At 37.9% G+C, this 27,365-nt stretch overlaps 1 protein-coding gene and 1 long non-coding RNA gene across 2 annotated transcripts in view; both read right to left on the minus strand.

Moving 5' to 3' along the window:
• Positions 1-2,433: 2,433 nt before the first annotated feature.
• Positions 2,434-4,402, minus strand: LOC125785766 (uncharacterized). The gene is made up of 2 exons (XR_007428120.1): positions 4,268-4,402; positions 2,434-3,877 (listed from the first exon to the last, which is right to left on the minus strand). It is a non-coding gene; the product is annotated as an uncharacterized LOC125785766 (long non-coding RNA).
• Positions 4,403-8,630: 4,228 nt separating this feature from the next.
• LOC111196385 (NACHT, LRR and PYD domains-containing protein 12) overlaps positions 8,631-27,365 on the minus strand; it is a 411,983-nt gene continuing 393,248 nt past the window's right edge. The window contains exons 7-14 of the mRNA XM_049468901.1: positions 26,362-26,410; positions 25,926-26,115; positions 22,977-24,771; positions 21,454-21,627; positions 20,708-20,833; positions 14,433-14,468; positions 13,505-13,551; positions 8,631-9,866 (exon numbers count right to left, since the gene is read on the minus strand). Of these exons, the coding sequence (XP_049324858.1) occupies positions 9,322-9,866; positions 13,505-13,551; positions 14,433-14,468; positions 20,708-20,833; positions 21,454-21,627; positions 22,977-24,771; positions 25,926-26,115; positions 26,362-26,410 (2,962 nt within the window). The 3' untranslated portion in view covers positions 8,631-9,321. The remainder of the gene's footprint in view (positions 9,867-13,504; positions 13,552-14,432; positions 14,469-20,707; positions 20,834-21,453; positions 21,628-22,976; positions 24,772-25,925; positions 26,116-26,361; positions 26,411-27,365) is intronic.

Genomic DNA, 27,365 nt, shown 5'->3' on the forward strand with positions numbered 1-27,365 from the left:
AGCGACAGCGACTGGATTGGCTTTCCTCTGACCAATCACAGCATTTTACAGACCCAGCCTGATCTATTTATAGCAACAGTGCTAGAAAATGGAGTCTTGTCAGAAATGTTCTGGTTAGCACAGATGCTAATAAGAAAAAAACTGACTAGTTTTTTAAGCTAAAGCTGTTAAAACATTCAGTGTAAAGGACTTCATTTATTCAACATTACTGGCTAACACAACAATAATTCTAGTAAAATTAGTAGTAGGAAAATGGATGTGATAATGTTAAACTGACCCTTTTTTTGGTATGACTTTTAAGTTGTTTGCCCGTGAGGTAAATTCATGGATCAATGTTAGCAACTAAGCTAATGGTCAGGGTCCCACATTTATTACAATAATAAGTTAGTAAAGCATTTATTTTTTATTATTTTATTTTACTTTATTATTATTATTATTATAATTATTATTATTATTATTATTATTATTATTATTATTATTATTATTATTATTATTATTATTTTATTATACTTTTTTTTATTTTACTCATAGATTTATTACAATATTTAGTTAGTAAAGCTATGTCTTCAAAAACAAAAATCACTATTTTTATACACAAATTGTCCTGTTGTCTTGCTGTATTTATTAAGGCATTAGCTAACTATTTTAATATGGTTTAACAATAAATATTCTATTATATATTTTATTAAAATACTTGAAACAAATAAGCAAAAAGACTGACTTAACTTTTAATTTTCCCCTAAAACTTCCTCATTTAAACCAACACTTCAGTAACCTTCAACACAAATCTGAGCAATTAATGCATTTTCTTTAGTGTATGTCTTGTATGTCTTGGACTTGTTAGAGATGAGAGAACTTGACAGACTGACCCACTGACCCACTAACCAGAGGACTAAATGACTGAGGTAGAATCAGTTCTGCAATTCATAATGTATCTTAAGTGTTAGGGTAAGCACTCTAAACCCTATCCCTAAAACCCTAAGCAACATAAAATAATAAAAAATAAAAGAATAAAGTAAAATAATAAAAAATAAAAGCTTTACTAACTTTATATTGTAATATATATATTTATATATATATTAGGGATGGGGGATATGGCCCTACAATAATATCACAATAATTCATGGTATTTTAGCGATAATATTCTTTGAGATATGACAAAATTGAAAAATTAAATTTTATTATTACATACAATATGATGGGGAACACCTTGAGATATTAAAAATACAAGAATTTTATCAGATTTGTAACAGAAGTCAATGATCCAGAATGTCATTACGCTAATAATGCACTCCAAATATCTCCATATATGCAGAATTAAAGTAAAATAAATGCTACTGGACAGACATAATCTGTCTCTAGTAGATATATAATGAGAAAATGAGACCAGTGTGAATTTTCTTTAGCTAAAAACAGCAAAAAAAAAAAAAAAGTAGAACCTTGATGTGATAATTAGGGGTGGGTGATATGGTACGATATTTCAGGGTATAATATTGTTCACGATATTCAAAAATATCGTACCTGTAAAAATAGTTGGTACCACTTTAAAATAAGACTACGTTTATAAAGGGTTTATAACATGTTTACAATGAGTTTATTAATGGTTACTAATTAGGTTGTAAATGCTATACAAATCATTAATAATCAGTTATAACACATACGTAGAAAGGGCAACAATATAGATGGCTGTGGGTTCACTATTCAGCAAACAACAGGTCATTGTAGCCCTTTCTATATATGTGTTATTAATGATTATCAATGATGTTTAAGACATTTACAACCTAGTCAGTAACCATTAATAAACTAATTGTAAACCATTTATAAACCCTTCATAAAGGTAGTCATATTTTAAAGTGGTACCAAATAGCTTTAGCATTACAGATATATATATAAAAGGAACAAAAATTAATAAATATATATTAGAAAACAGTAAAAGTACATCAATGAGTCGACACATAGTGTACTAAAATCTCGATAGATCAACACATTCACAACCCAGAGAGAGAGAGAGAGAGAGAGAGAGAGAGAGAGAAAGAAAAAGGCAGTTGAGGGAGTGAGGACCCTTCAGACTTCATCCAAGCAGTTATACATTTATGCAAATGACATGTGATTGCTGACATAATCATATTGATAGATTGTGTCCAGAGTCCAGTTAACAGCTTGTTTTAATGACGTGATCAGCTCCAGCCTGTCTGAGCAACAGGTTCTCATTATGATGTTGTTCAGCACTGTGTCCTTCATGAACACAGCAGACAGTCCTTAAGTGTCCTAAAGTCTGTGAGAAGATGAAACGGAGGAAAAGAGTGGATGGAAAGATCTTCTGGTCTGTGTGCGACTTTACGCCGTGTAGAACAGGCATGCGCTGACTATCTGAGGAGAGGTTCCCAGCACTTCACTCAGAGAGCTTGTTGTCTCCTAGTTCATATGCACTGGTCCCAGAACAGCAGAACAGCAGTGAAGCTTCTCTGCCACTCAGGGTCACGTTCTCCTCACAGCTCTCACTGTTGATGAAAACACTCTGACCTTCCTGATTCCTGAAAAAGTACAAACAACCTCCAAAGCCTTGTGTCATTGTGACAGTTAAAAATAGAGCAAAGATCGTAAAGCTAAATTATTAAGTGAACAGTAAAAATAATAACTGTATATATAAATGTATAAAACAATTAAGAATAAGAGTGTGAAGGTGTGGTTATCTCCAATCACACCCTTAAATATATATATTTATATAACCCACATATCACACCACATACCCCACCATTTAAACCCCACATACATGCCACACTACGTCACACACACACTACACCCCACACTGCACACCCCACACACATACCACACCACCCACACTAGCAACTGTCTGTGAAAACCTTAGCAACCAGTTTAGATAGCAACTGCCTAGAAAACACTTAACAACTTTTCAACGATATTAGCGTACTTTTCCAAGCCAACTTAAAGTTGGTTCAGGAACTTTGCCTTTTCTAGTTCTGGTTTTATTCTTGTTAATATTAGTTTAGGTCATATGTTCCATTCAGGTGCAGTTTTCAGCTCTGCTCTCTTCCTACAGAATAACTTAGTAAACCTTATTGCTATTCTGAGGTGAATCCATGTTCCTATTATCCACATACTTCTTCATTATACTTATTTAATGCCTTATTTACCTTGTTATGAATATCCTGTCAATAATTGTGTGTTATTTTTGTGTTTCTTAATATTTGTGACAAACACGGGAGATCCCTGACCTCATGCAACCCTATGACCCATGGGATTCAAACAAGACTGTGTTTTTTACCACCTCTGATAATTAATTAACACAATTCATTGTCTTAGTTGACCAATTAATGAACTGAACACAATAGGGTTAATTTCCCCCTACAAAATACAGGTTAAAAAAGAATAATGACTTTGCTCCAGTTCCTGAAGTAAATCTTGCAGGTGGTTCATTAAGGTCACCTCCAGGTGTTCCTTATTTGACCCCTCCTCGCTGAACTCTGCCCGGCAAACTGACATGACAAAGTCTGCATCAGCCTGACACAATAAATCAGATGAATTAGTAAAACAAAAAATGTAGAGACTTGTTTTTCTACATGACATTTTCCTGAATATACCGCAAGTTAAGAGTTAACCAATAGTAAAAACAATATTTAAACACATCTGTTGGTACCAGGCAGTACCAACATTTAGTGGTTCAATGAGTAAAATGTGTCAATTTAGAATAAAAAAACATGGACTTACAATCATTTCTACCCCAGGGGTGAAAAGTGGCTGGCAGATATCAGGGTATTTGGCCATTAGATCAGAAAGCCCATACAGCTGCAAACCATTCCTTACCTGCTGCAGTATTGGGAACAGCTTCAGGGTTGCTTCATGGAGAATAACAGCACTGTTTTGAAGCAAAACACAAAAATCACTAAAGTAATGAAATCTAGATATTTCCTGAAAGAAGCAATAAATGTAAAACCTTAACAAGTATTCAGAAACTATGCAACAAAAAATGATGTAGTGTAAAATGTCTGTGTGTGTGTGTGTGTGGGGGGGGGGGGGGTAAATAGTCAATCAGTTGCTTTAAATTCAAATACTGACTTTAAATTGACAATTATAAATAAAATACACGGATTGCTTTGCAAGACTGCTACTGAATCTTCCATTTTTTTTTATCCGATTTTCGATTTAAATCTATTTTTTCCCCTACTAAAAATAAAATAAAGATGATTCAAAAATGGTTAAAAACGAAATACATATGGTCTGTAGAAAATCACTCTGATGGTCTTACCTTGGAAATAAGCTCAATATGTTGGTCATCTCCCAGAGCAGTTTTGTCCAGGTCTTCAAATTTCAAAGATCCACTGCACAGAAACTTGTAGCACCAAACCGCTAAAACATTTGGAGCCGGTCCACTTTGCGCCAGGCTGACAGCCATTATTTCTCCTATAGTCCTATAAAAAAAGAAGAAGAAGACCAGGAACATTTAAACAATGACATCCTAGTGCTGTGTAGAATATATAAAATAAAAAATGTGTCTCCAAAACTATAATTGAAAAAAGAAAAAATTAATGTTAATGTAATTAATTTAATTGGGTTTCAAACAATTATGGAGCATTCTATTGGCCCATTTACCATGACACCCAATGTAAAAGGCAACTGCTAATTTTAAAGATGGACATACATTTTTACAGCAATGATAATACAGTATGCATGAGTGTACAACACATACTTAAAGTGGTCTAAATCGGAGATTGAATACTTCGGCCTCTTGCCATGTCTGTCACCCTCGAAAAAGCGCTTTTCAATGCCTTCCATCATTCCTTCAACCAAAGAATACAGAGAATAATTACACATGATTACACATTCATTAAATCATCTATGTAACCTTTGCTCACCTGACAGAAGCTCTTTGCGGAGCGCCCCTGTGTCTATCCCAGCCTCACCTAAAAAGACAACTTTCAGTTGTTTCGCTGGATTTGACTTTTTTTGTCTTTGCCATTGAGAAAGGACTCTCTCCAACATATTATGCCGGGACACTGTGATGTCAAATGAGTTGCCATCTGTTGTGGACACTGCAGCTGTAATGGCCTGGAGAACACCTTCAAGACTAACACACACACACACACACACACACACACACACACACACACACACACAAATACCATACCAATCTACCAATCATAAAAAATAATCATGTTATGTAGTACAGATTAAAAAATTACAAATATACCTCTCACTTTCACTGTTACACTGTGATTCCCCTTCAGTGATAAGATGTGTGTCCTCCACCCTGTTACGTACATAATAGATAACCACTGGTTAGCTTTATTTAAATTATCACATCCCTGTGTTGTGTAGAAAATATATTATAAAAAAATTGTATCTTAAGAACTGAAATTTGTGTCCTCCACCCTGTTGTTTTATACATTTGTAGAATTATTAAATCATCAACTAGAACCCTGAAAGGCCTGTGTAATCACAGTTTGGCAACATACCTGATTTAACACATGCTTTTAATTTCCAGAATTAGTAAACCACCAAACTGTAATGATTCTGATCCTCCAGGACCAGAGGCAAACAAATATTGCTATACTTAGACATTAAGAACTGGATAGTTCTTTACAAATATATAAACATAAAAAAAATACTTAAAGGGATTTTCTTTTTTAAAGATTTACACATTAAACAAACATTTTTAATTTGTCACCTTTCACCACACAAGCTAGCATGGACTTCCAAATAATCCAATGGGAAAATCATGAGGCACACTGGACATGAGCCCTGAATAGAAGATATCAATATTACCTCCAGTGAAAAACAAGAAATGTACTACTTAAAATAGAATGAGTGTAATATCTATTAAGTAAGACCAATTGTAGGAATTGCATAAATGCCATTACCGTGAGAGCGCACCTACATTTTACACCTGAGCAAATAAAATCCGTGAGAGCGCACCTATATTTTACACCTGAGCAAATAAAATCCGCGAGAGCGCACCTACATTTTACACCTGAGCAAATAAAATCCGTGAGAGCGCACCTATATTTTACACCTGAGCAAATAAAATCCATGAGAGCGCACCTATATTTTACACCTGAGCAAATAAAATCCGTGAGAGCGCACCTATATTTTACACCTGAGCAAATAAAATCCGTGAGAGCGCACCTATATTTTACACCTGAGCAAATAAAATCCGTGAGAGCGCACCTATATTTTACACCTGAGCAAATAAAATCCGTGAGAGCGCACATATATTTTACACCTGAGCAAATAAAATCCGTGAGAGCGCACCTATATTTTACACCTGAGCAAATAAAATCCGTGAGAGCGCACATATATTTTACACCTGAGCAAATAAAATCCGTGAGAGCGCACATATATTTTACACCTGAGCAAATAAAATCCGTGAGAGCGCACCTATATTTTACACCTGAGCAAATAAAATCCGTGAGAGCGCACATATATTTTACACCTGAGCAAATAAAATCCGTGAGCGCTGAATGAAGTAGGCTCTTGCATTCAAAAACTCCGCTCTCGACTTTTGGCAGTAAAATGACGCCATATTAGTGGTGTTTTTACCGGAGATGGAGTCGCTCCACACGGTTTACACGTTATCTTGTTTTTTCGCGACGTCAAAGGAGAAATATATGGCCTCTCCCCTCTCTCTCTCCCTGCTGCTGAACACTGTGGAGTTAATATCTAGCTCCGTAAGTAACGGCAGGTTAATTCCCGGGTTTTGTATTTAACCGTGCAGCGGTTTCGTCTCGTTTTTATTTTTTTAATACTGTTTTTATTTAGTTATCGTCTCGTTTTTGTCTTGAAAAAAAGCTTAGTTGACGAAGACTATGACGAAAATTATTCCTCAACGAAATGAACACTGATTCTAAAGCAGTGATTGGTCGATCTCCTCTGATTTACTCTCTCAGATCTCTGAGATCATCACCCCACAATTTGCTGGCTGGATCTCAGACTCTTCTTAATTCTAAAGGGGAACTCTGGTGTGAAATGAAATAATACAGCGCTTTTAGCCAAAGCTCCCAACAGGCCACAATGCTAGGAGCATAAAGTTACCTGTGGACAGAAATCACTATTTTACACCATTAATAAGCCTAAAGCTGTTTCACACTTCATGAGTAGAATTCAGAGAGCCCTGATGTTTAAAAAAATAGGCACAGAGAAATTTTAAAGTGATCAGAAAGTTTACTAACTGTGATTTTTAGTGTTGATAATGCTGAGTTCCCTTTCACTCACAGGGTCTCGCATCACTAATCTACTCATCAATGATGTTCATAAACATCAGGACCTCAGAGCATCTAAGAGCTGTTTGGAAGGAAGAACCTGGATTAGAACTTTCAGAAGAAGAGTGGAATCATGCACTGTGAAAAGGTCCATCACTGTTTACATTTCAGTAGAAACAGAACAGCTTACTTTTATCTAAGTGTTGATAATCTTGTAATAGGTGTTATAAAGCTCTATGAAATTAGAACATGTATGTTTGGAAAGTCCTGTGTTTATCCCTGTATTCAGTCATTTTATTTACTTTTTATTATTTCTTCTTCTGTATGTAATTGTGTAAAATCCACTGTATTGTATTGTTGCATGTATTTGTAAATTCAGACCTGAAAATGTATAAATCAAGTAAAAAAAAAAGACTCAGGACTCAAATACTGCAACTCAAATACTTTATTAAATACGTAGGGGTACAGTGGGTTCTCTAAACGAGCAGATTCAACACCAGTAAACAGCAGCCAGAGAAAATCAACATACCATAAACGATATATATATATATAGTACATAATACAATATATATATATATATATATATATACTAGGGGTGTCACGATGGAAATGATGTCATGGTCTCGAGCCTCGAAGTGAAAAAGAGGATGGACGATCCCTCCCTCTAACCTACGCTAATGGTGCAGCACACTGTAGCGACGCCGCGGACATTGTGACTGCTGAAAGAGCAGCTCTTTCTCCAGAGAATGTGAACATTCTCATCTTCTTAAAGAAAAACTTAAAAATATAAAAATAACAGTTGTTTTGTCTAGCCTCAAATATGTTAATAGTTTTGGTACCTTAAGGAGCATCTTTCTCTCAGATAAAGTTAATAATGTATCTTTATTAAAGAAAAAGTCTTAAAGTCTTATTTTTCATGTTTATCTGTTATAGTAGGATAGAGTTCAGTTTGTTAAGGCTCTAATTGTTCTATTATTTTGTACATGACTGTTCCTGTATTATTTTATTATTTATTTTGTTATGTTGCACATTGCTGTTTTAATAGTGCACACTGCTGCTTCCAAAAAAACCACTACATGGCATTACATATATATCTTAATTAAATTATTTAAATTTGACCATTAGTGCCTAATGTGGTGTATTACAGATCACTTGTATCACTTTGCATCACTTATATCAAGCCCACCTTTTGAAATAAGATATTGTAAATTTGATGAATCAAACCAATGACTGACCATAGACTAATCTAAAACTGGCATAGGCCTCTCTGCTGTAAAAAAAAGAAAAAAGAAAATGGAGAATCAAATCGAATCGTGATCCTAAAATCAGAAATAAAATGGAATCGAGGATTTAGAGAATTGTGATATATATATATATATATATATATATATATATATATATATATATAGTACAATAATCACTAACAGTGTGCTGAATGATAAAGGAATAAGGACTTTTTTGTGATTATATATATTTATTATTGAAAGAATGTAAAATACAGTTTATCATATACAGATAAAGAATAGATGAAACAAAGGGGTTAAAAAATTAAGAAGAGCAAAAGAGAAAAACAAAAAAACAAAAAGTGACGTTTAAAATTTAACCCACAGCAATGGTGCCATCACACACACACACTCACTATACACACACACACACACACACTATACACACACACACACACACACACTCACTATACACACACACACACACACACACACACTCACTACACACACACACACACACTCACTATACACACACACTCACTCACTATACACACACACACACACACACACACTCACTATACACACACACACACACACTATACACACACACACACACACACACTCACTATACACACACACTCACTCACTATACACACACACACACACACACTCACTATACACACACACACACACACACTCACTCACTCACTATACACACACACACACACACACACACTCACTATACACACACACACACACACTCACTATACACACACACACACACACACTATACACACACACACACACACACACACTATACACACACATACAATACACAGAAACACACACAGATAAACACACACACACACACACACACAGGGTTATTCTATTTTACACAGAGTCACTGAGGAGCCAAAACCAACCCCAATCCCTGCATAGAGGGGCTGAGTGAAGGTGGTGTAGAATGTGTGTAAGTGTGTGAGAGTGTGTGAGGGTGTATCAGAGGAGACTCTGTAGAAGGACAGAGTGCCGGCGGGACAGTCCACATACACTCCTACTCTCCTACAGCCGGAGGGAGGAGGGGGGAGTTCAGTTCTGTTCTTGTGAAGAACAGAGTAACTGTTATCAGAGCAGCTCAGACTCCAGGAGTTTATATTCCCTCCAAACCAACAGTCTGATCTGTCTCCTTTCCTGCTGATGGTTTTATAACTCAGAGCTACTTCAGCTTTTCCTCTCCACTCAGCCTCCCAGTAACAGCGTCCAGTAACTCCCTCTCTACTCAGAACCTGCTGATACCACACATCAAACCTCTCTGGATGATCAGGATACGACTGCAGCTCCTCTCCACACTCCACCCTCCTGTTCTCCTCACTCAGAGAGAGACGATAGTTTACTGTGTTTAGATCCAGTGTGAAATCACAGCCGTCTGAAAACAAGAACACACACATTACACACACACTTTACACACACACTACACACACATTACACACACATTACACACACTACACACACACATTACACAGTGTGTGTAATGTGAGTGTGTAGTGTGTATGTGAGTGTGTAGTGTGTAATGTGTGTTTGATGTCTGTAGTGTGTGTTTAATGTGTGTAGTGTGTGTGTAGTGTGTGTAATGTGTGTAGTGTGTAATGTGTGTGTAGTGTGTAGTGTGTGTATGTGAGTGTGTAGTGTGTGTGTGAGTGTGTAGTGTGTGTAGTGTGAGTGTGTAGTGTGTGTAGTGTGTATGTGTAGTGTGTGTAGTGTGTGTAGTGTGTAGTGTGTGTAGTGTGAGTGTGTAGTGTGTGTAGTGTGTATGTGTAGTGTGTGTAGTGTGTGTTTGTGTAGTGTGTGTAGTGTGTGTAGTGTGAGTGTGTAGTGTGTGTAGTGTGAGTGTGTAGTGTGTGTAGTGTGAGTGTGTAGTGTGTGTAGTGTGAGTGTGTAGTGTGTGTAGTGTGAGTGTGTAGTGTGTGTAGTGTGTATGTGTAGTGTGTGTAGTGTGTGTTTGTGTAGTGTGTGTAGTGTGTGTAGTGTGAGTGTGTGTAGTGTGTGTATGTGAGTGTGTAGTGTGTGTAGTGTTTGTATGTGAGTGTGTAGTGTGTGTAGTGTGTATGTGTAGTGTGAGTGTGTAGTGTGTGTAGTGTGTATGTGTAGTGTGTGTAGTCTGTAGTGTGTAGTGTGTGTAGTGTGAGTGTGTAGTGTGTGTAGTGTGTAGTGTGTGTATGTAAGTGTGTAGTGTGTGTATGTGAGTGTGTAGTGTGTGTATGTGAGTGTGTAGTGTGTGTAGTGTGTGTATGTGAGTGTGTAGTGTGAGTGTGTAGTGTGTAGTGTGTGTAGTGTGTGTATGTGAGTGTGTAGTGTGTTTAGTGTGTGTATGTGAGTGTGTTGTGTGTGTATGTGAGTGTGTAGTGTGTGTATGTGAGTGTGTAGTGTGTGTATGTGAGTGTGTAGTGTGTGTAGTGTGTGTATGTGAGTGTGTACTGTGTGTAGTGTGTGTAGTGTGTGTATGAGAGTGTGTACTGTGTGTAGTGTGTGTATGTGAGTGTGTAGTGTAGTGTGTGTATGTGTAGTGTGTACTGTGTGTAGTGTGAGTAGTGTGTATGTGTAGTGTGTGTAGTGTGTGTATCTGAGTGTGTAGTGTGTGTATGTGAGTGTGTAGTGTGTGTAGTGTGTGTATGTGAGTGTGTAGTGTGTGAGTGTGTAGTGTGTGTATGTGAGTGTGTAGTGTGTGAGTGTGTAGTGTGTGAGTGTGTAGTGTGTGTATGTGAGTGTGTAGTGTGTGTAGTGTGTGTATGTGAGTGTGTACTGTGTGTAGTGTGTGTAGTGTGTGTATGTGAGTGTGTAGTGTGTGTATGTGAGTGTGTAGTGTGTGTAGTGTGTGTAGTGTGAGTGTGTAGTGTGTGTAGTGTGAGTGTGTAGTGTGTGTAGTGTGTGTATGTGAGTGTGTAGTGTGTGTATGTGAGTGTGTAGTGTGTGTACTGTGTGTATGTGAGTGTGTAGTGTGTGTATGTGAGTGTGTAGTGTGTGTATGTGAGAGTGTATGTGAGTGTGTAGTGTGTGTATGTGAGTGTGTAGTGTGTGTACTGTGTGTATGTGAGTGTGTAGTGTGTGTATGTGAGTGTGTACTGTGTGTATGTAGAGTGTGTAGTGTGTAGTGTGTGTATGTGAGTGTGTAGTGTGTGTAGTGTGTGTATGTGAGTGTGTAGTGTGTAGTGTGTGTATGTGAGTGTGTAGTGTGTGTGTAGTGTGTGTAGTGTGTGTATGTGAGTGTGTAGTGTGTGTATGTGAGTGTGTAGTGTGTGTATGTGAGTGTGTAGTGTGTGTATGTGAGTGTGTAGTGTGTGTAGTGTGTGTATGTGAGTGTGTAGTGTGTGTATGTGAGTGTGTAGTGTGTGTAGTGTGTGTATGTGAGTGTGTAGTGTGTGTAGTGTGTGTATGTGAGTGTGTAGTGTGTGTATGTGAGTGTGTAGTGTGTGTAGTGTGTGTATGTGAGTGTGTAGTGTGTAGTGTGTGTATGTGAGTGTGTGTATGTGAGTGTGTAGTGTGTGTAGTGTGTGTAGTGTGTGTATGTGAGTGTGTAGTGTGTGTATGTGAGTGTGTAGTGTGTGTATGTGAGTGTGTAGTGTGTGTAGTGTGTGTATGTGAGTGTGTAGTGTGTGTAGTGTGTGTATGTGAGTGTGTAGTGTGTGTAGTGTGTGTATGTGAGTGTGTAGTGTGTGAGTGTGTAGTGTGTGAGTGTGTAGTGTGTGTATGTGAGTGTGTAGTGTGTGTAGTGTGTGTATGTGAGTGTGTACTGTGTGTAGTGTGTGTATGTGAGTGTGTAGTGTGTGTAGTGTGTGTAGTGTGTGTATGTGAGTGTGTAGTGTGTAGTGTGTGTATGTGAGTGTGTAGTGTGTGTATGTGAGTGTGTAGTGTGTGTAGTGTGTGTAGTGTGTGTATGTGAGTGTGTAGTGTGTGTATGTGAGTGTGTAGTGTGTGTAGTGTGTGTAGTGTGTGTATGTGAGTGTGTAGTGTGTGTAGTGTGTGTATGTGAGTGTGTAGTGTGTGTAGTGTGTGTATGTGAGTGTGTAGTGTGTGTAGTGTGTGTATGTGAGTGTGTAGTGTGTGTATGTAGTGTGTGTAGTGTGTGTATGTGAGTGTGTAGTGTGTGTATGTGAGTGTGTAGTGTGTGTAGTGTGTGTAGTGTGTGTATGTGAGTGTGTAGTGTGTGTATGTGAGTGTGTAGTGTGTGTAGTGTGTGTAGTGTGTGTATGTGAGTGTGTAGTGTGTGTATGTGAGTGTGTAGTGTGTGTAGTGTGTGTATGTGAGTGTGTAGTGTGTAGTGTGTGTAGTGTGTGTATGTGAGTGTGTAGTGTGTGTATGTGAGTGTGTAGTGTGTGTATGTTATTAATAAACATTGTTATTTAATAATAGGTCTTTGCTTCTTCAGTGCTGTAATGTTAATTTACATAATTCTGAACAGATTTCGCTCATTTAAAAAGTCTGAAAAAGTTTTTAAAACGCTCAGTTTCAACTTTTTACTCACGAAGAAATGTGGGGTTTAAATCAGGCTCGGGTTCATAATGACAGTTTATGGGTCGGGCTGGATTCTTTGGGTCTGATCTTAACTCTAGCGTACACTGTGTGATTATTTTAATGGAGAGCGTTGTGGATAACTCACACTGCACGTTTGAATGGTTTGTTGTGTTTGAACAGCGACAGATGCAGCTGAAGCTCATTCTCACTCATTCTCTCTCTAATCGTACAGTTTTAGAAATAAAAAATCACATCGAGAAACTGAGTTCAGACAGAGATAAAACTCAGTTCAGTTCAATAAACCTAAGATGAGTTCATCAAATATTGTAGAAGATAAAGAAGAGGATGAGCTTTTGCTGATTCCATCATTTAAAAGTGAAATGTAATGTAATGTACGTATAGTGTGTGTGTGTGTGTGTTGTGTGTGTGTGAGTGTAGTGTGTGTGTGTAGTGTGTGTGTGAGTGTTGTGTGTGTGTGAGTGTTGTGTGTGTGTGAGTGTAGTGTGTGTGAGTGTTGTGTGTGTGAGTGTTGTGTGTGTGTGAGAGAAAACTTACATTTCTTTAATCCAGGTTTGATTCTTATTTCGCCTCCATGTTCCATTCTAAACACACACACACACACACACACACACACACACACACACACACACACACACACACAGATCAGCAGGGTGTGAGAGTGAAATGCAGAGTTTCTCTCTCTGGGTTTATATTAGTGAACATGGTGAAGGAATATGAAGTTCTGGATTTTCCTGATACACAATAATTAACGTTAATCCTTAAGAAGAAACACCCACTCCTTTATAACACCATTAACACAATTAGAGGAAACCAGAGCATCAGATTTAAATTTTAATATCTAATAACAGATTCAATATGCTGTCACACTTTAGCTTGTTCTTTTATTCCCAGCCTCTAGGGGGCGTGAGGGAGAATTATAGGGTCTCTGTTTAGAACAGGTGAAGAAGTAAAGGCTGAACCATAAAGATCCAGCTACAAAGGAAACATGGAGTCTTCAACTTTTAACCAACAAACATGTGGACTTTACTTTACTCTAAACTCTGATGAGCTCAATCCATTTTATTAACACCTGAAACGCTGTGATTTATGAATAACGTACATTGAGGGTTCATCACGCTATGAACTAGTCCAGAACTTTAATCTTTACGTTCTGTCTATGGGCAAACCCTGATCCTGATTATTATTCCTAGTGTTGATCTGAAGCTGGATAATATGAGTTGCTTTCATCTTATAATATAATTTTAGTTTATAATACAAAATTCACAACAAAAGGCTGAATACACCACATCTGTATATGCACTGTGCACTTTATTATTAAAATATATTAATTTAACTGAGAAAATGTAGCTCATTCTAACACAGGGTAACACTGGACTCTCTTTTTTTATCTCTAACTGACCCTCATCACTCTATCTAACATCTGCAGCACACCTGAATCTTCCCCCTGAGTACTTCTTCAAACCTGAGTGTCTCCAGTGAGCAGTGTGGATCCTCCAGTCTGGCAGAAAGCAGCTTCTCTCCTGACTCTCCTGGGTGGTTGTAGGTCAGATCCAGCTCTTTCAGGTGGGAGGGGTTTGAATTAAGAGCTGAAGCCAGAGAAGAACAGCCTTTTTCTGTGATCATACACCCAGATAATCTAAAGAGAGAGAAAATTAGAGTAAGTTATTAACAGAGAGAGAAAGAGTGACAGAGGCAGACTGAGAGAGAGATTATACACTTCTGTATTAAACAGAAAACACAACAAACTACTCTAGTCTCTAGGAACACTGGAAAATGAGTCATGAATCCTCTTAAACTTTGTAAATATTGTAATTAGTAATATAATACAGGAAATTGTCAAATCCTGCACCTAACAGCTGGGGTTATGCATAGGGCTCAGCCAGGATCTACTACTCACTCAACTAACAACAATAGCCAAAACCACCACAGTCTGATACTGGCTCGACAAGGATCCAGAAGCACAGCCTAACACTATGTTCATGGTCCATCGCCTCAACTGCCAAGTAACAGACCTACCGAAAAATAACCAATGAACAAACAGAATCCCTCCTTAATCTAAGCTCACTTCCTTAATCTATGGCAACAACACACTAACCACAGCACCCTACCTAAGCACAATCACACACAATAAATGACATAAGTTGCGTGAGCAGAACACAGCAACCACTACCATCTGATACTGGCTCGACAAGAATCCAGAAGCATAGCGAACTATGTTCATGGTCCGTGCCTCAACTGCCAAGTACTCAGACGTCTGCAAAAACTCATGAGACAAATTACTACAAGAACAGCAAGACCACACCAATCCCCTTCATCCAAACTCTAACACAAACTTCAGTGCAAACTCTTCTCAGGGGTCATCAGGCAGGCACCTTCCTTCGTCAGTGTTTCGCTGAATTAGGCCCACGACACCTCCAGAAGGCTCAACAGTGAAGTCTGGCGTCCCAGACCCACCACCCTCCAAGCCTGCTGTAGAAGCACAAACTCATTCCCTTCCCCACGTAGCCTCAGCCCTTCTGAACCACAACCACTGACTAGATCTTTCAGCTACATCTGACAACTCCTTCACTACTGTCCTCAGCACACGACCAGCACACGACACGGCTTGCTAGGGTTGTCACGATACCAAAATTTTGACTTCGATACCGATACCAACTGTAGTATCACGATTCTCGATACCAAAACGATACTTGGAAGAAAAAAAAAACAATAAAAATATCTGAACATAAAATGTTTATTTTTGACTGAACTGGATTGAACACTGAACAATCGGTGCAAACGTTTTTATTCTAAAATGAAACATTTGAACAAAAAACAAGTTTCGTTATTATAACCTTAACTATAACATAATTATCTAAACACTTCCTAAAAACTAAAACCAGAGGTAATGGTAGCCTGACTATGTGAACCTGACGGGCGGGCAGAAGTTAAGTTCTGAATAAGGAAAATAAAGAGACAGAAGAACATTACAATGTTATGTTCATTTTAACACTCACTGCTCCGTTTTATTAATCAACCGTTTACCGTTTTTAATAAGCCCATGTTCAGTGTAACGATCAAGCAGGCTACGTGCCTGACCACAGATTTGCGATGGAAACGCGAAAACGTGAACATCTTGTGTTCATGTTTCACAGCCAATGGGATAATGGAGAAACAGAGAAAAACACGGGTCCAAAACAAAAGTCCTGCACACTCCTCTCCGTGTTAACGTGATTTACTAGCAGTCGCTAGTAAATCTTAGTAAAGCTACAGACAGAGTGTATCTTGACTAACTCCACTAACCTGTCAACTTCTCAGCTCTTTGTAGAGATCAGGGTGCTTGTCTGCTAAATGAATGAGCGAAATATGATCAGAATTATGTTAAATAACACTGTAACACAGAAGCATAGAACTATTATTTAATTAAAATGATTTTTAAGAACAGCTAAACACAGTGCTGCAGGTCAAACGCGGAGGAGTTCACGTGCGAGAGAGAGAGACACAGAGAAAGAGACACAGCGAGAGTGAGAGACACAGAGAGAGACACAGAGAAAGAGACACAGAGAAAGAGACACAGCGAGAGTGAGAGAGAGAGAGATTTGCGTGTTCTGATGTGAGCTACTCACAGGTAAAGGATCTCTTTTATCTCCTCGTGCTCATATTCTAGTCCCACACATAATCATGCAGCTCCCTCAGTGTTTTCTGTTGTATTTTGCGGCTAGCGCGAGCGCTTACAACTAACACCGCGGACCGCGAGGCGCCGCCGCGCTTGTGCCGAATCCGCTACTGAATCCGACTCCCGCTTCGCGGACAGAATCAGCACAACACCCCCCGCTGTACAACTGCGGGAGTGAAAACAGCGCTTATAAATAAAGTAGTTTAGTTTCACTTTCAGTTTTCGTTATTTTCCTTATTTTATTTAAAAATAAAAATATAAATAAAAAACAGATGCCTACATCTCAGACTATTTTCCCACACTTCACTCCTCGCGCCCGTTTTGTCCACAAGTCGCGGACGAGAGACATCTGTTATTTTAGCCGTCGCCATTCTACACTCGCTGCTGCTCTGCTGGCTTGCGCATGAATCGATTCATTTGTTCAGAACACTAAGTTTATCTGAATCCTGCCACACCGACTGCTGCGGTGTGAATCAGTTTTCTTATGAACTGAATCAAATCGCGCCTACTAATTTGACTCATTTGAAGCTAGTGACTGGGCTATATACAGTATCGAAAGCATCGAACGCTAAAGAACCGAATCGTTTTTGATGACGTAGTATCGAAAAAGAATCGAACCTTCGGTACCGTGCAACTCTAACGCTTGCCACCCATGCTCTCTTACCTCAGCCACCAAGTCTGTATACTTCAGCCTTTTCCTTTCATAAGCTCCATCTACCTCGTCTTCAAACGGAACAGTCAGCTCTATAAAATACACTATCCGCTTACTTTCAGAGTACAGCAGTGTTATTGATGTGGAAAACAGAATCTTTAAAGTAATTTAGTTTATGTTCATCTCACCCCTTTTTCTTAAATTGTTTTGCTTTTTGCGTGAAATTTCAGTACATTCAGGACAGATCTTAAAAATCAACGGCACTGGTCAGTTTAAAGAGTGAAAAGCCCTTATTTTACTTTATAAATTAAGCTGCTAGCAATTAACTGGTGACTAGTCAAGACAAGTTCATTTGTATTGTATCTTTCATACATGCCATCAGTTCTATGTTTTACAGAAAATTTCACACACAATGCAGAACAATTATAAAAAAAAGTTTCTTAGAATTTATAAGAAAACTGAGAACAAAAACTAATAAAATAATTAATAAGGAATTTGAATAAAAAAATAAATAAAACAAAAGGACATTTGTGCTGGTTTGAATCCTAGTGTTGGGGGCATTACTAGTGTGGATGGGGTATCTGGTCTCCCAAACTGGGGAGGACATAGGAGAAAAAAAAAGAACAATTATGTACTAAGAGTTTACCAGAATGCACAAAGATAAAACGTTTGGGCGCAGATAAATAGATACGTTTTCAGTTTTTTTAGAGGTTATAGTCTACGCAGAACATCTCACAGCTTCTGGGAGTTTATTCCAACTGCAGCATAATGTCTCGTCATTGGTTCTAATTCTAGGTAGTGTTAACAGATCTGCCTCTACTGATCTGAGGAGTCTAACAGGGCAGTATTTCTCCAGCATATCAGAGATTTACGTTGGTAAAAACCTTTTTAGTGCTTCATAGAAAAGGAGCAGTATTTTAAACTTTATTCTCCAGCTGATTGTATGATATGAGCACTGGAGTTACACGTCCCTGCCTCTTTGTCCTGGTTAGTATTCTGGCAGCAGCGTACTGAATAAGCTGCAGTTGTCTGACAGATGTTTGGGGAGGCCAGTGAGGAAGCTGTTACAGTAATCTTATCTACTAGAAATAAAGGCGTGAATGAGTTTTTCTAGATTTGCCTTCATAAAGTATTTAAATCTTACTGTTTTTCAGGAAGTATAAAGCTGAATTGATAATTGATTTGATATGGCTGTTAAAACTGAGCTCTGAGTCAATTTCGATTAGGGATAGGTGTTAAAATTCAATACTGAAAAAGCACTGACTGAAATGTCTCAGTACTACAGAGTACAGAAAAGTCAAAGGAAATTTGGTGCCTGTTTTGTATTTGAGTCTTACTGATTGTGTGGGGTGGACAGGTGTCTTTATGCAGCTAACGACCTCAAACAGGTGCTTTTAATTTGTGGAGGCGGACTAACAGGTCTTTGAGGCCCAGAATTTTTGGTGATTGACAGATGTTAATTAAAAAATTATACTTTTTTTTTTTTAGATTATATCTCTCATAGTGGACGTGCACCTAAGATAAAAGTTTCAGACCCCTCCATGATTTCTAATTTGAAGAAGTCGCATTCAATTACTTATTTTACCTTTTTTATATGTAAAAAAGCATGTATAACCCTGTGTGAAAAAGTGTTTGCTGCTCTAAATCTAATACCTTAGTGGATGCCCTTGGCGGCAACAAATAAAGTCAAGGAGGGTTTTTGAGCATAAATGTCCTGTTTAATATCAGCTTAGCCACTTAGCCACTCCAAAACCTCCAAAGCCATGTCCTGCTGTCGAACCTGAAAACATCTGAGCTTGAGGTCACGAACAGATGGCCAGATATTCTTTCAGGATTGTCTCTTACAGCAAGTTGGGCAGGTCCTAAAGCAGCAACGCAGACTCTGACCATCATACTACCACCACCATGTTTTACGTTCAGTATGATGTTCTTTATCTGAAATTATGTGCTGGTTTTACACCAGAAGTTACGGGACTTTCCAAAAAAAAAAACACTTTTGTCTCTTCAGTCAAAAAAATATTTACCCAAAGTCCTGGAGATCATTAAGATGTTTGTTGGTAAATGTGAGACGGGTCGTTGTGTTATTTTTGGTCAGCAGTGTTTTTTATCTTGGAACTCTCCCATTGTGACCATTTTCACCCAGTCTTTTTCTTATTATTGAATCATTAACACTGATCTTAACTGAGGCGAGTGAGACCTGCAGTTCTTTAAATGTTGTTCTAGGTTTTTTGGGACCTCCTTTTTCAGATTAATGACTTTGTTTTCTTATCTGTTTTTGAATTTCTTCAGATCAGGGCAAGATGTGCTGCTTTTTGAGATCTTTTATCTGCTTCATGTTGTTAGACAGTTCTATTTAAGGGATTTCTGAATTTATTGTACAATAATCCAGCCTGGTTGTGGTTAGGTAAATGTAACTCAGCTTTCCAAAAATGTGATTAGTCACAATTAATTTATGGGGGGGGGGGATACTTTTTTTTTTTTTTACAAAGGGCTAGATTGGTTTGGAGTTTTTCCCCTTAAATAATGAAATTATCATTCAAAACGTGCTTGTTCATATTTATAGGTTATATTTGTTTGATATTAAAGTTTATTTGATCATGAAAGGTTTTATTTGATCTGAAAAGTGTTAGTATGACAAAAAGAAATGTGTATATATATATATATATGTATATGTATATGTATATATATGTACATAAAACATGTAAATACACTTTTGGTTTTTAGCTCAGTGTCAGTAGGCTGGATTAAGAACTGAATATAAGGTTGAAAACTAGCTAACTGTGGTTTTATTAGGACTTAAAAAGTGAAGCTTTCCAAGAGACAGAACAATAATTATTGCAAGGAAGTAGGTGGACTCGTCCTGTTTTCCTGATTGTACTGGATTGTGTAGTTATAGAGATGTGGATGAAGGGTAAAGAAACAAGATAAAATACAATAGTAACAGAATATACATTAACTATTAAACAGAAAGCTCCAGTTCCACAGCTGATCAATTTTACTGTCACCTACATCTATATGCAGCTCATGCTCTTACGGGCTACAGATTATATTCTTCAACGGGGTTAAACCTTTTTTTTTTGGAAGCTAGAGTGATTAATCCTGCATATCACTGTAGAGGACATGTTCAGCAAAGCTATTTAAGAGCATCTGCAAGTAAATTAATGATTTTCTTCAAAACATTTGTGATTAGTGTGTGCCTACTTAAAAAATATATTAGTATAGACATCCTAAAGATGACTGCAAACCGAGTTCACATTTGATTGACTGGTGTACTCTGGCCTTGAGTAGAAGCTTCCTATTGTGTGATTTGATATATAAGTATCTCGTTAAAGCTTTAAATAACATATTTTAACACTTATAATTTCAAACTGAACCAACTCACCTGAGAATCTGCAGTTTACAGTCTAAACTCTCCAGTCCAGCAGAGAGCAGCTCCACTCCTGAATCCTGCAGATCATTGTTACTGAGATCCAGCTCTTTCAGGGAGGAGTTTTCCAACTTTAAAACTGATGCCAAAGTTTCACACATCTTCAATTGAAGATTACACAAAGCTAATCTGAAAAATGTGATATAAACACAAAAGATTTTACAATAAACACAAAGTTTAAATAACACATTTTGGTGATTTTCTTAACATATCATATTTCTTAACAATATCAGATTGTGGTGGTTTTGGCTATTGTTGTTAGTTGAGTGAGTAGTAGATCCTGGCTGAGCTCTATGTATAACCCCAGTTGTTAGGTGCAGGATTTGTCCTGTATTATACTACTATGTCATTATTTCTGCTCATACTGCAGAGGGAAAGTGGCCTAAATCCATATTTTAGTGTTCAGTGTGATTTTTTTAATATTCACACTGCCTCACAAATGACACCTATATTAAAACAAGATTTGGGACACATTTATCTGCAGTTTAGACAACGCCAGAGTTACTTGAGGTTTTGTTAAGATCAGATAGAAATGTGGATAAAACAACTTAAGCAGGAATAAAGAAGACAGGAAGCGTGGACACAACTGTTAAATCACAGTAAAATCTATGCAAAAATATTGACATTAATCCCTAAATACAGAGATATAACCTCATCAATCCAGCACCCACTCTATGCATTACTTTCAGTTAAGACGTGACTCCTATTTCCCTTTAGTCTGTTTAAAATAAAGCGACAGAAACACTGACCTGAGAGTCTGCAGTTTACAGTGTGAACTCTTCAGTCCAGCAGAGAGCAGCTCCACTCCTGAATCCTGCAGGTTGTTGTTACTGAGGTCCAGTTCTATCAGTGAGGAGTTTTCCAGCTTTAAAACTGATTCCAGACTTTCACACGTCTTTACTCCAAGATTACATGAAGCTAGTCTATAATATAAGAATAAACAGATTTTACTTAAAAATACACTTAAATGAAAATGGAAAATAACAGCGTTATTCATACCATAGCATTTATCAAAATAAAGGTGTAATTATACAAACACACCCTATTCTTCATGGTGTCCTGATCTAAAAGAATATTTTAACTGACATACAAATAGAACACAAAATGAAACTGTGAAATACAGTATCTGTGAGATGGACTGGTGTTTCTTTATACAGAGATAGTAATCATGCAGAAAGCTAGAGTTACCCATTAGAAAACAGTTTACAGTGAGGGCAGCTCAAGTTCTGGGACAGATTATGAGTTAAAAGAGACGAAGAGTGAAGTTTATTGGGTGCTTTTTTAACCTGCCACCATTTACTTTCTCCCTCCATTTATTTATTGGTTATTAAATTCAGATCTGTGTTTTATACAAAAAAATCAGAAATTCCAGCAAACCAGGCTTAATCTAGATGAGTCAACCCGAAAGCCTCATATACATCCAAACTTTAGTCTCTGTATCTGATTAGTGCAAGACCTCCCAGTGACCTCCTTTATAGATTATCTGATATTATTGATTAGATAACAATAAGGTTTTTTTTTAATATTTATACTATCAGATATTAAAAGAGGGAATAATGTAACAAAAGATTATATTTTTATTTGACACATACATACACAGAGTAACAGATTATAACCTGGCCTGTAAGTACTTTAAAATGCTGTAAAATTAATTAATTTTCCATTAAAGACAGTAACTGGTTATTGGGTGAGCTACTTCTCTGTAATCCCTTTAAGTTTTGGGGTTTTCTAGAAAGCATGAATGTGTGTTTCTTTCAGCTGATTGAAAAGGTTAATTATGTATCAGCAGTTTTATCAGCACTCATTTTACTCAAATCAACAGCTAACTTTAGTAGCTTACTCATTGACAGACTGAAATTACTGTAACGCTATCTTGCTAACCATCGGAAGATGCTTGATTAAACTGTAACTGTGGAATGCAGAGTACTTGCCCTTAGCATGCTGGCTTTGTTCAATTTCCAAGTAAAGTGTAGCATTTTAGCATTTCCACAGTAAAATATCTCCAAACTAACAACTTTATAATCATATCAGCAGCCAGACATTTAGTCACTGAGGATAAAACTGCTGTGTGTTCATTGTAAACTGTCGAAGTGGAATTTGGATTGGTGCTGTGTCTCATGTTGGTGTTACGTTGGGATTATGGTGTTTGCCTGATATCTAAAACAATAATTTAATAAATATCTACTGTATCTACTAATATAAAACATTGTGATTAATACATATTCACCAGTGATTTAATGAAAACTGTGAATGCCTGAATAAAAATACTCACAAAGCTCTTTTGGATATTTTAACTACTGGCAGCAGCCTCAGAAAACACTTCTCTGATGGATCATATTTACTGAGGTTAAACTCCTTCAGCTCTTCTTCTGAATTCACCAACACAAACGCCAGAGCTGACCACTGAGCAGGAGAGAGTCTGGCCTGATGAAGACGATCACCTCCACTCAGGTATTTCTGCACTTCCTGCACTAGAGAATGATCATCCAGTTCATTCAGACAGTGGAACAGATTGATGGATTTCTCTGGAGATGAGTTCTCCTCAATCTTCTTCTTGATGTATTTGACTGTTTCCTCATTGCTGTGAGAGCTCTTCTCTTTCTGTGTCAGTATGAATCGTAACAGAGTCTGATTAGACTCCAGTGAGAGACCCAGAAGGAAGCGAAGGAACAGGTCCAGATGTCCACTCTCACTCTGTAAGGCTTTATCCACGGCACTGCTGAGGAAGTCATTCATCGATTTCCTGCTGAAAAGCTCAGATAGTCCAGTGGTTTGCTGTTCTGTGGTTTGCATATTCCGATCCTTAGTGTTGAAATAGAGAAATGCATATAAAGCAGCGAGGAACTCCTGAATACTCAGATGTACAAAGCTGAAGACCTTCCCCAGGTCCAGCAGTTCATGTTCCTGTCTGAAGATCTGGGTACACACTCCTGAGTACACTGATACTTCTCTAGTATCGATGCCACTCTCTCTTAGATCTTCCTCATAGAAAATCAGGTTTCCTTTCTCCAGCTGCTGGAACGCCAGTTTCCCCAGAGCCAGGATACTTTCTCTAGTCTGCTGAGGATCAGTTTCACTTTTCCCACTGTACTTCTGGCTCTTGTGTTTGATCTGAAAGATCAGGAAGCGTGTGAACATCTGCGTCAGGGTTTTGGGGGTTTCTCCACCCTCAGCTTCACTCAGCATTCTCTCTAGAACAGTGGCTGTAATCCAGCAGAAGACCGGTATGTGGCACATGATGTAGAGGCTTCTTGAAGACCTGATGTGTGAGAAGACTTTGTTGGCCAGGTCCTCATCCCTGATCCTCTTCTTGAAGTACTCCTCTTTCTGAGGGTCACTGAAACCCCGCACTTCTGTTACCTGGTGAACACACTCAGGAGGGATCTGACTGACCGCTGCTGGTCGAGAGGTGATCCAGAGGAGAGCAGAGGGAAGCAGATTCCCCTTGATGAGGTTCGTCAGCAGAACATCCACTGAGGTTTGCTCTTCTATTTCCACCAAGTTCTCATTGTTCTGGAAATCCAGAGGAAGTCGACACTCATCCAGACCATCAAAGATGAACATGATCTTATAGCTCTTATAATGTCTTGGTTTTAAATCTTGTGTTTCTGGGAAGAAGCGCTGAAGAAGATTCACCAGACTGAGCTTCGTCTCCTTCATCAGATTCAGTTCTCTAAAAGGAAGTGGAAATATGAAGAGAACATCCTGATTTACTTCTCCTACAGTCCAGTCCAGAATGAACTTCTGCACTGAGACTGTTTTTCCAATTCCAGCAACTCCTTTAGTCAGTACAGTTTTGATGGGCTGGTTCTGTTCTGGTAAGGGTTTAAAAATGTCGTTACATTTGATTGGTCTTTCCTCTGTTGGCCTTTTCCTGGATGCAGCTTCAATCTGCTTCACCTCATGTTCCTGATTGATGTCTCCACCTCCTCCCTCTGTGATGAAGAGCTCTGTGTAGATCTCATTCAGAAGTGCTGACTTTACCTGAGCTGAGATTCCTTCATTAATTCTCTGATATTTTTCCCTCAGTTTGGATTTGAGCTTTTGTTGACATGCTGGGGCCAATTCTGATTATAGGGAAAGACAATAAGGAAAATGTAATCAGCTGTAATCAAGCATTAAAGACACTGTAGAACAGGGGTCTCAAAGTAGCGGCCCGCGGGCCACATGCGGCCCGCGACGCGGTTTCATACGGCCCCTCACGGGTTAACAAAATAAACATACATCTGGCCCGCAATTCAATTTAATTATTTATGCTTTATTATGTTCGTTTTCATATTTTATCTTAACTTGTATTTTGGTGTGTGTGTGTGGTTTTTGTTTTTTTTTTGCTTACGCTGCGTTGCCTGCTTTAGTAGTCTTCAGTAGCCTTCAACAGTCTAACCTTGCTGCCGTGGTGTGTCCACTAAACTCCGTAGTTATAAACATCCTGAGGTTAGCAGCGCGTTTATAATGTAATCCGAGCAGTGCCTCCGTGACGCTGCTCTAAACTGCTGCTGTTAGCTGCTTGGGCTGAAAGATGAACTGTAGAGAGCTGTATTATCCGGTTAGTGGGGTTATTTTATTTCATACACAGAAGAACTTACAAATTTTTAAAAACGCTCCAGACTGGCTCAGCTGAGCCCTGTAGCCCGTACTTGGGTGGCTGGGCTGTAGCTCTGACTAAGCAAAGACTGCGGGCTTGTGGTGCTGCAGCTGCAGCTCCGACTAGTGGTTGGATGAGGAACTGCTAAATCTGAGGAAATGCTAAATCTGTCACAGCTCACAATTTTTGATTTTATATTTATTAAGCCTTATTTCAGTATCAAACGTTTTGATCAAAGTTAATATAACTTATAAATTAAAAGGATTTATGTTAATAGAGCAACAAGCAACCATTTTTCCATGCAACTGTAATATTTGATTGAATAAATAGTATATTGAGAGTTATTTAACATTAAGGAGTAATTACATTCATTTTGTATTACATCTGGTTACATTTTCTTATATTTATAAGTTACATCTGGCCCTCAGAGGACAGCCAATATGCCAATGTGGCCCTCGGCAAAAATGAGTTTGAGACCCCTGCTGTAGAACAACTCTGTGATACAGTAAATAAATAATTTCATAATAAAGATTGCAGTATGTTGTCTTTTATACTGCAATACATTTTTTATTCTCTTTGAAAATCAGCTCTAAAGAAATAAATTAGCACCAGGTTGATACCAATAGTAACTCTTACGGCTCTCTAGTGTGTTGGCGAGGTCTGTCTGCTTCATGTTCCTCAGGATATGCAGTGTGATCTTCAGCACCCCCTCCCTTTGATCATCCTCCACCTCTCCCTCAGAGCATGCTGGGTAATCTGAACTCAGGAGTCTCTTGAATGTGTTCAGCTCGTTTTTCACTAGAGAGATAAACTTCTGCTGCAGCTTCTGATAAAGAACAAACATCACAGAATCACTAAAGCTGTTACAGTACAGAGAGAGATGATCTGAACAATCTGAACATCATTAAGACATCAATCTGAGGAGGGGAGGAGTTATAGATGCTCTGATCTTAATATTAACAATATTACAGTTATGATAGACCAATTACAAATGTTCACCTTAAATTGAAAATAAACTGAAAAATAAAAGAAATCAGGGAGATCCCAGTTGTATATACGGTTTAGGACTAACCTCGAATATTTGTTCCAGTTTTTCCCTGTTTATTATTTTCTTCTTCTTTCTGTGGACAAATAGAAAATCCACACTGTAATCTACAGGAATAAATAAGCTGATATAGCAGCTCACATCTACACATACAACTGATATTTATTATAACAAAAACTACAATAATAACAAAAGCATGAATTCTCATTTTGTTCCTGGATGCATCTTAGAAACAACACAAGAGAAATCAAATAAAGAATACCAGACAGTAACTGATTAAATATATGAAGTTCATTTCCTAAAGGAAATGCAGAATGATGGCACAGAATACATGGTTTCATCTGATTTATAGGGTGTTGCTATAATATAGTTGTTGGTTGTAGGGCTGAATGATTTTGGAAAATAATGTAATTGCAATTTTTTATCTATAAATTGCGATTGCGATTTAAAATGCGATTTTTTAATGTCTTCTCAAGTATTTTTCAACAAACAGAAGCAATAAATCAATTTGTTTAATAATAAACAATGTCAGATTTATTTAAAGCACAGATAGCAATAAAGCAAACAAATCTATGCTTTTCCTTTTCACCATTTGTTTTTTTTTTTTAATAGAAAAATAAATATATAAATAGCTTTTCCTTTTCACCATTTTTTTTAATAGAAAAAATAGATATAAAAAATTAAGAAGATTAAGAGAAGATTTTGTGTTTCTACGTGCAGCGCAGATTTATACATAATAAACAGAGTCACGCGGCTGTGAGCGGTGAATACAGCGCAGACGGCGCGAGCATGGAGACAGTGTTTGTTGACAGCTGTGGTAATTAACGTTATCCACCTCCTCTAGCTGGTCTCGGTTCGGTTCTTTTCATCCGCACCCGAGTGCGATTACTGTTTTCACACCTGCTCAATCGAACCGCACTAAAGTTACAAACGGACCAGAGTTCGATTTAACCAGACCAAACAGTGCTGGTGTGAAAGTGCGCTGTGTTGACTTCACTTCTCCACCTCCCTGCCTCCTGCTCGGGTTTGCT

The sequence above is a fragment of the Astyanax mexicanus genome, chromosome 1 (assembly GCF_023375975.1).
Source record: "Astyanax mexicanus isolate ESR-SI-001 chromosome 1, AstMex3_surface, whole genome shotgun sequence".
NCBI lineage: Eukaryota > Metazoa > Chordata > Actinopteri > Characiformes > Acestrorhamphidae > Astyanax > Astyanax mexicanus.